The sequence below is a fragment of the Ceratotherium simum genome, chromosome 12, assembly GCF_057802395.1.
Source record: "Ceratotherium simum simum isolate JZ-2026a chromosome 12, ASM5780239v1, whole genome shotgun sequence".
NCBI lineage: Eukaryota > Metazoa > Chordata > Mammalia > Perissodactyla > Rhinocerotidae > Ceratotherium > Ceratotherium simum.
In genome coordinates this window covers 14,440,050-14,449,357 of record NC_141911.1, presented here as the reverse complement: position 1 = coordinate 14,449,357, position 9,308 = coordinate 14,440,050, and the positions used below count along the sequence as shown (strand labels likewise).

General features: G+C 45.8%; 1 protein-coding gene across 3 annotated transcripts in view; it reads left to right on the top strand.

Annotated features, from left to right (window-relative positions):
• The first annotated feature begins 619 nt into the window (after nucleotides 1–619).
• Nucleotides 620–9,308, top strand: part of GALNT7 (polypeptide N-acetylgalactosaminyltransferase 7) — a 144,301-nt gene continuing 135,612 nt past the window's right edge. For 2 of the 3 annotated variants that reach the window (XM_087437421.1, XM_004433493.3), the window contains exon 1: nucleotides 621–792. In XM_087437421.1, coding sequence (XP_087293547.1) covers nucleotides 667–792 — 126 coding nt within the window. In that variant the 5' untranslated portion in view covers nucleotides 621–666. Of the gene's footprint in view, nucleotides 793–9,308 lie in introns of all 3 variants that reach the window. The other variant, XM_014789883.2, reaches the window with a different exon arrangement.

Here is a 9,308-nt window from a genome sequence, read left to right as displayed (position 1 = left end):
TGCAAGCCTTGCGGCGGGGGGCTCGGGGCAGTAAGAAAGGAGGGCGGGGGGCAGCCTAGAACTGCTCCAGGTCCGCCGGGGACGAGGCGGCGGGGGGGTGGCGGCGGGCTGGGGGGATCCTGAAGGGCACGGGCGTTAAGGACAGTTACGGCCCACAATTGCAATAAAAGTTTGGGAATCTGGAAGCTTTAAGAGCTGAGCTGTGGGGCAAAGGCTAGGGACCAGGTCTGGGGAAAGCGTGAGTTAGTTATAAGGTAACAGGGCATTGCGAAGGGGGTGCGTGTGGACAGTGGGGGAAACAGAGGGACTGCAGATCTGGAAGGGGGCAGGTAGAGAGAAAGGACGCTCAGAAGAGCGAGACACACGGGTCGGTCGGAGCTCTGCGGAGGCCACCGGAGGGGAGGGGAGGGGAGGGGGCCGCGGCGGAGGAGCGCGGTCGGAGGCTGCGGGCCGCGGGGAGGGGGCGGAGGGAAGAGCCCGCGGGAAGGTAGAGCCGAGGGGAGTTCCGGATCTGGAGCTGGAAAGGGCAGGCAGCGGAGAGGGCGGCAGCCGAAGCGATAGGGGTGGGGGAGGGAGGAGGCGGCGAGCCGGAGGAGGGGAAAGGAGGGAGGGAAGAGCTGTGGCGGGGGGTGCGCCGGGCTGTGTGTCTCTCGCCGCCGGAGGAAGATGAGGCTGAAGATTGGGTTCATCTTACGCAGTTTGCTGGTGGTGGGAAGCTTCCTGGGGCTAGTGGTCCTCTGGTCTTCCCTGTCCCCGCGGCCGGACGACCCGAGCCCGCTGAGCAGGATGAGGGTGAGTGACCCGCCCGCCCCCTCCGGCGACGGCGACCTGCAACTTGTTTTGTTTGCGCGCGCGTGTGGCGGGAGCGGGGGGCGGCGGGTCGGGGAGCGGCGGGGGCGCCGCAGCTCCGCAGGTGGTGCTGGCGCGGCGCGGGCCGCTCCGGGGCGCCGAGCCCCGCGCACTCCGTCCCCGCGGCCGCCGCCGGCCCGCCCCCTCGCCGCCCCTTCCTCTTGCGCTTCCCCGCCCCGGGCTCTGCCGCTGATACCGCGCTGCGGCGGCTCCGGAGGGCGCGCTCCACGCCGGGGCTGCGGGGCGGAGCGGGAGGAGAGCGGGGGCCGGGGGCGGCGGCCGCCCTGCCCCCCACTCCTCGGTCCTGGGACCGCCGCGGTCGCGGCCCGGGGACGCGGGGTTGGTCCAGGCTGCGGCCTGTGGCGCGTGCAGGCCCGAAGGAGGCGAGATGCCGCCGCTGCCACCACCGCCGATGGGACCAGGCCCCTCGGTCCAGCCTTCCCTCCCGCCACCGCCCGTCCGGGGGTGCTCGCAGCCTGGGGCTCCCCCAGCCCGCCCTCCCGGGAGTGGGAGGGAGACGGCGCCCCGCCTCCGGCTCTTACGGAGAGCGCCGCCTCCCCCTCAACTCGGGTGGCCGGGAGACGGGGTGCGCTGGGCGGCTCAGGCCTCGCTCTGGACCGGCCCTTCCTCGCGCTTCCCTGGCGAGGGGTGGGGCGGTTGGCCCGGGGCGGGGGGCGCTGAGGGGCGGCGCGCGGGCCCGCTCCACCCCGGCCCTCCGCACCTGGGGAAGCCCCTTCTCCCGGGACGCCGCTCCCCGCCCCCGCCCGGGCCGCGGCTGTCCGGGGACCTGGAGCGGGCTGCCCTTCCCGGGCTGCGGCATGGCTGCTCGGGCCGGAAAACTAACTTGTGCCGGCGCCCCGCCGCTCGGCGCCTGCTAGCTCAGCCCGACGCCGAGGAGCTCCCGGAGGCTCCGCTGGGACGCATTTGTCTGCCGCCCAAGGCGCGAGTGTTAGCTTTGACACTGCCTTGCTGCTGAGGGTTTAGTCAGGCGCCTCAGAACAGTAGTTACCGTGAGCCGCGCCGGGAGGGGGCCGCGGCGACTGCGGCTTCGCTGACCCAGCAGGGTGGCGGCGTACCGGCCTGCCCCCTGCCTCATCCGCTGCCCTCCTTGCCCATCCCGGAGCCTGGGAGAGCCCCCTGGGCAAGCTGCCCTTGAGTACGGGAGGGCGTCCGGAGTTCGCCACAGGGCAGCCGTGGGAGCAGTTGTGCTCACTTGTAAAGTGCCTTTTGCAAATATCTGCATTGCATCTGTGTGACTTCCTTGATTAACTTTCCTTCTGGAAAGTTAGCATCAGGAAGTGGAGTGAGAGGCTTCCTTTCAAGAATAAGAATCCTGGGAAGAGATCTCCTTATTTCCTGCCTATGTGATGAGATTAGGTTTACTCTCAAGATTTGTTTTAGTCTATGAAGTCCTGACTGCTGTGGAATCTCTTTATGATAGCTGAGGTGGATTCCCCTCTAAGTCATCTGAATTAATGATTGTGAAAAGTACCAAATTTTCCTTTTCAATGTGTTTCTGGTTTTAAGCTTCTCAGTTTTCATGGAGTGATAGTGACCTCTGTATGGTTTTGCTTTCAAAATAATTTATTGACAAAGGAAAACCGAATAGTGCAATTGTTTGAGAGTATTTAAGTCATCAAATGGCCCTTTACAGAGAGCTAGAAATGTTAAAACTATTTTCTGGGAAAGAAATTGAGGAAAGACTGACAAAACTAGCCACCTTCAGATTGTCCTGCAGTTCAGATGGCAAGTCTTTTAAAGAGGGGTGGGCATCAGCACCAATACCCATCTCTTGAAATATTTAATTAGTGCTGATACATAATAAGTACTGGGCCACACTGCCCATTTAATAAGCAGTAGGAGGTGATGAAATCTTGATTTTTGGTCCAACTTATTTGATAAAGTTTGTTAGTGGATCTAGTATAACTTCTATCATTTGCCAAAGCCAGAAGCTAGCTTTTTAAGACTTTGAAACATAAAGTTAAGAAGAATGCTTATGTATCGGGAGAGCCAAACCCTTTTATTAACTTTGCAGGCAAATATTAACCAAGCAATTTAAGGCATAGCTTATGAATCATATGAGCAGAAATAAGGAACTATTGCCTCCCTTTAAAAAAAACTAACTTAAAAGCTTCTGAGAGCACTAGAAGAACATCTCCTACTGGTCAGGGAAGATTCTGACTCCTGAGTTTCCTTCCCGGTTCTTTTACTTTGGTTATGACCGCAGACACTTCTGTCTGCTGTGAGACACGTGCCTCTCCTTTAATGCTGATCCACATGTGGGCTTTTTTGGATCCCTATAAATGGCCTGAGGTAGGCTAGGACAATCCAGTTTACCAAATATAGGTTCTGCCTCTACTCCAGCACACTTGTACTCGTGGCTCCACCCTGTGCCGCTTTTTGTCTTGTACTTTCAGTGTTTCAGGCGCTCAAGTCCATTGCAACCTGGTCCTTTTTTTTTTTTTTTTTTTACCTGGATCACTTGCTCCTTGCCATCTGCCCAGCCACGGAGGGCACTATTGCAAAACGCATTACCCATGGTCGAGACAAGAGAGAGACATTTCTTATCTCCCTCCTGTCTCTGGGCCTCTTGCCGTTTCTCTCAGGTGACTGATGTGAAAAATGACCTTACTGTTCAAATCATACTCTGTTGTGTATGATTTGACTTATTCAACAAACATTTTTGAGTGCCTGTTATGTACTAGTGCTGGTTGTTGAGGAAACACTCCCTGCCCCTAACCTCATGGATCTTGCAGTCTAGTAGGAAAAAAAAAGCCTATTAATCAAGACTCCACAAATCTATAAATAAAAGTCGTGCTATGTGCTGTGAAGAAAAACCATAGCGGGTAAGAAAATGGAGGAGCTTGGTTATAAAAGCCTTACCAGAAGTGACTTTTGAGTTGAAATCTGAAGATTTGAGGAAAAGTAGTTGCTTATCTCAGTGATGGGGCCCCGGGGGCACTCCTGAGAGGGAGAAGTATGTGCAAAGATCCTGAGGTAAGGGGTAGCGTGGTGAACAGAGGAACTGGAAGAAGACCAATATAGTTAGAACGTGGAGAATGAGAAGAGAGGTCGAGTGAGAATACAAAGATAAGTAGTATGGGTCTTGTCGAAAATGCTAAGGATTAGGTCTTTGGAGCAGTGGGAAGCTATTGAAGGATTTTTAAGTAGGTGAGAGATGTGATCAGATCTGTGTTTTGAAAAGAACACTCTGGCTGCCTGCAGGAAGTATGACTTGCTTTAGAGCAAGAGCAGATAGTAGGAATCCTGTTGGAGGTTATAATACAACAGGTTATAATAGTTCGGGTGGGTCATGATGTTGCTTGGATTGGCAGAGTGACAGTGGAAGTGGAGAAAAGTAAATTGATTGAAGAGCTATTAAAGATGCAGAGGCATGAGGACTAGGTGATTGGATGTGGGAGTGAAGGAGAAGAAGGTGTCATGAGGTTTAGGATGATAGATTATCTGTCACATTGAAAGTTCTGAAGATGAAATTCATCCATTCTTAATGTTGTGTTATATGGTTAGGGCAAGGCTTAATTTTTTAGGCTTTGTCCTCTGGATATTTTAAGGTCAGCGTTTATTAAGACCATCTGTTTAGCACTTGCAAGGTACAGAAAGTTCTTTTAATTAAATAAATTATAGTATTTTTCAGACCATTTAACCCGGGTTTTAACCCTGAGTGAGTGTTTCAAGTTGAATCAAAGCCTCTGAAAAAGGCCTGTAATGGAAATGTTGAAAGATCTTCAGTGGTTCTATTATAGCAGATTCAGTACTGGTGAGAAGCTGGGTGTGAACTGGTGATTCTCTATATGTGCAAACGCTACTTCAGTCAAACAGTTAATACCACTTAGGTTTGGATCATACATACGTAGTAGGACTAATTCAGGAACCTTTCCTAGGCAGAGAGGTATTATGTGATAAGCAAGCTAGGACCAGTTGAAAGGAATATCTCTCAAATGAAGATGAGTGACTGAATTGATTACCTTGTCAACAGTCAAGTTCCACCCTGCCAAAGCCTTTTCTCTCAGTGATGATTGGTTGCAACCTGAGAAACTCTGCCCTCTACTATGAGATTTTATGTCAAATGGAAGCTCCATTTATACTGTTAGGGATGGAGCTATCACTTAGCCTAAGTGTAGTGTCTTAAGAGGTTCCTGTTGTCTCAGTTCCCCAGGTGAAATGCTTTTGTTCTGTTTTGTTGTCCTCCCTCACCCCCACAGTAAAAAAAACTGCCCCATTACCACGTCAAAGAAATCTGGACTTGATAGACCTGAAATTAATGCAGACTTTTGTGTACACATGCGTTCTTCAGGGTCAGGAATCTGAAACTTTCATGTTTCTTAAAGGTGCCTGTAAACCTCTCACTGAGTCCTTTGGAGGCAAGATTCATGTTTCCTGCTCATGGACTATCTCCCCATCTCCCAAGGTGCCGAAGCATTAATTTATGTCTCCCCCATAGGTCTGGGCACCCTGAAAATACAAACATTCCTAAGCATTGCTCTATCTGTCGATTCTGTGGAAGTGTTTCCCATCCAGTGGTCGAAGGTCAGGCATCAATCCTGTTACTACCACACATCTCCGCCTCCCACGCGGTAATGGAGAATACCAAGAATACCTCCAGTACAAGTCCTTACTCTAAAGGGATCACATCCTAGTTGAAAAAGATGCAATACTCGCATGGCCTGGGTTCCTTCCTCTTGTCCTTAATCCAATAGCAATGTGAGGAAATACTGTGAGAGCTGTCACAGGATATGTTTCATTAATTGCTAAACCAGTAGGTGGAGAAGGTTTAAAGTAGCCATTCAGGGAGTGCACAATTATTAGTAAAGAAAGAAAGAAAACTGTTGAACAGCAGTTGAATTTGGATAACTATTTCATGACTGAGGCTGGCTGTGTGGAATGGGAGATAAGGTGTGGGCTACAATTTGGTTTTAGTATAAGCTGCAATAGATGGGTCAATAGTAAGTTGGAGACAGAGAGAGAAAATAATGCATCATGAATGAAAATCAGAATTCTGAGCTTGGGCTATTTGTAAACAGAATATTTGTAAATTCTAACTTGAATTATAAAGAGTTTGTCCACAAGATTTGAGTAGCTGTTGAATGTAGGAAAATGATTGTGATTATTCAACTTCAACCTAAATCATTGTCTTTGTTCATATTTTGAATTCTAATTCTCATTGCTGAAAAATGAATATATAATCTGACAGGAGAAAAGTAGTTAAATTAAGAATTTAAAATTTCTAGAATAAAATAGACATAGCCTCAAGCTATGAAAGGAATGATTTTATAGTTGGATTTTTGTATGGTAGAAGAGGGGGAAGGGTGGGAAGGTAGAATATACATTAACAATGTAGACAGAATTCTTTGTAAGAATTGGGAAATATAATAAACATGACAGTCGTTCACTCAATATTTCAAATATTTATTGAATGTTTACTAAGTGCCATCCGTTGCTCTAGACATTGGAGATACTATATTGTACAGTGGAGGAGGTGGAAAGTTTTGACAATGAAAATGTCACTCAGGTCTTGACCTAATAACCACACAATAGATGTTATGTACATAATAATAGCAATTTTCTTTTGATACATAAGGTGAGGCGTTTTTACAGTATCTCCCAATCTCCAGCCATCCAGTCACTCAAAATAATGTATTGAGAGCTTTTCTCCCTGCAGGGCACTGGGCTAGAGATGCAATAATGGCGAGGACACAGACTCTGATCTCCTCTCATAAGTGAGATAACCTGTGTGAATATGTACAGTCATAAAAAGGAGGTTCTTACACAGCTGTAGGAGGTGGATTTTTCAGAGGCAAGAGCAAAGAGTATGGTCTTTTGCTAGACCTTGAGTGTCAGTGGGATTTGGACAGGCAGAGATGCAGGGAAGAACATTCTAGACTAAAGGAATATGGTGAGACCAGAAAAAAAAGTCTGGTCTTACTGGTGAAAAGTGGTGGAATTTCAGATTGAAAAAGTAAGTTTGGGCCACATTTCGAAGGGAATTAAATGGTAGGCTAAGGAACTGGGTTGGGATTTTATGAATTCAGCAGTTAGAGAAGCTTTTGGGAAACTTTTGAAGTGGAGTTGAGGGACTGATGACGTTCGTTTAGTCATCAACTTTTTTTTATTGACGTATAATTGACATACAGTGTTATATTTCAGGTGAACACCCTAGTGATTCGACATTTATATACATTATGAAGTGATCACCATGATAAATGTTTACCATCTGTCACCATATTAAGTTTTTACGGTATTGTTGACTATATTCCCTATGCTGTACATTACATCCCCATAATTACTTATTTTATAACTGGAAGTTTGTTCCTCTTAATCCCCCTCACCTATTTTGCCCATCCCCCACCTCCTTCCCCTCTGGCAACCACCAGTTCTCTGTATCTTTGCATCTGTTTCTATTTTGTTTTGTTTGTTCATTTGTTTTTTTTTCAGATTCCACATATAAGTGAAATTATACAGTATTGGTTTTTCTGTCTGATTTATTTCACTTAGCATAATACCCTCTAGGTCTATCTATGTTGTCACAAATGGCAGGATTTCGTTCTTTTTTATGGCTAATACCACATCTTTATCCATTCATCTGTTGATGGGTACTTAGGTTGCTTCCCTATCTTGACTATTGTAAATAATGCTGCAGTGAACATGGAGGCGCATATGTCTTTTTGAGTTAGTGTTTTTGTTTTCTTTGGGTAAATACCCAGAAGTGGGATTGCGGCATTGTATGCTGCTTCCATTTTCAATTTTTTGAGGAACCTCCATACCGTTTTCCATAGTGGCTGTACCAGTTTACATTTCCACTGATAATGTACAATGGTTCCTTTTTTTCGACATCCTTGCCAACACTTGTTATATCGTGTCTTTTTGTTAACAGCCATTCTGACAGATGTGAGGGACAGGTGTGAGGTAATATCTCATTGTGGTTTTGAGTTGCATTTCCCTGATGATTAGTGATGTTGAGCATCTTTTCATGTGCCTGTTGGCCATCTGTATGTCTTCTTTGGTAAAATGTCTATTCAGTTCCTCTGCCCATATTTTAATTGGATTTTTTTTGATATTAAGTTTTTTGAGTTCTTTATATATTTTGGATATTAACCTGTTACTGGATATATGATTTGCAAATATCTTCTCCCATTCAGTAGGTTGCCTTTTCGTTTTGTTGATGCTTTCTGTCACTGTGCAAAAGCTTTTTAATTTGATGTAGGGTCATTTGCTTATTTTTTCCTTTTGTTGCCCTTGCCTAAGGAGATCCAAAAAAATATTGCTAAGACCGATGTCAAAGAGCTTACTGCCTCTGTTTTTTTTATTCAGAAGTTTTATGGTTTCAAGTTGTACATTCAAGTCTTTAATCCACTTTGAGTTTATTTTTGCATATGGTGTAAGATTCATCCTTTTGCATGTAGCTGTCTAGTTTCCCTGACACCATTTATTTAAGAGACTATCCTTTCCCCATTGTATATCCTTGGCTCCTGTGTCATAAATTAATTGACCATATATGTGTGGGTTTATTTCTGGGCTCTCTATTGTGTTCCATTGGTCTATGTGTCTGTTTTTATGCCAATACCATACTGTTTTGATTACTATAGATTTGTGGTACAGTTTGAAATCAGGGAGCGTGATACCTCCAGCTTTGTTCTTTTTCAGGATTGCTTTGGCCGTTTGGGGTCTTTTGTGATGACACAAAAATTTTAGAATTATTTGTTCTGGTTATGTGAGAAATGCCACTGGTATTTTGATAGGAATTGCATTGGATCTGTAGATTGCTTTGGGTAGTATGGACATTTTAACAATATTAATTCTTCCAATCCATGAGCATGGTATATCTTTCCATTTATTTGTGTCATCTTCAAGTTCTTTCATCAAAGTCTTATAGTTTTCAATGTACAGGTCTTTCACCTCCTTAGTTAAATTTATTCCTAGGTATTTTATTCTTTTTGATGCAATTGTAAATGGGATTGTGTTCTTAATTTCTCTTATAGTTCATTGTTACTGTATAGAAATGAAACAGATTTCTGTATGTTAATTTTGTACTCTGTAACTTGACTGAATTCATTTGTTAGTTCTAATAGATTTTTGGTGGAGTCAGTAGGGTTTTCTCTCTCTCTCTATATATATATGGTATCATGTCATGTGCAAATAGTGTCAGTTTTACTACTTCCTTTCCAGTTTGGATGCCTTTTATTTCTATTTCTTGTCTAATTACCGTGGCTAGGACTTGCAGTACTATGTTGAATAAAAGTGGTGAGAGTGGGCTTCCTTGTTCCTGATCTTAGAGGAAAAGCTTTCAGCTTTTGAGTATGATGTGAGTTTGTCATATATGGCCTTTATTATGTTGAGGGACTCATCAACTCTTGATTCACTGATTTACTCAAATATTTCAAATATTTATTGAATGTCTCCTAAGTACCATCTATTGCTCTAGGCATTGGAGATACTATAGA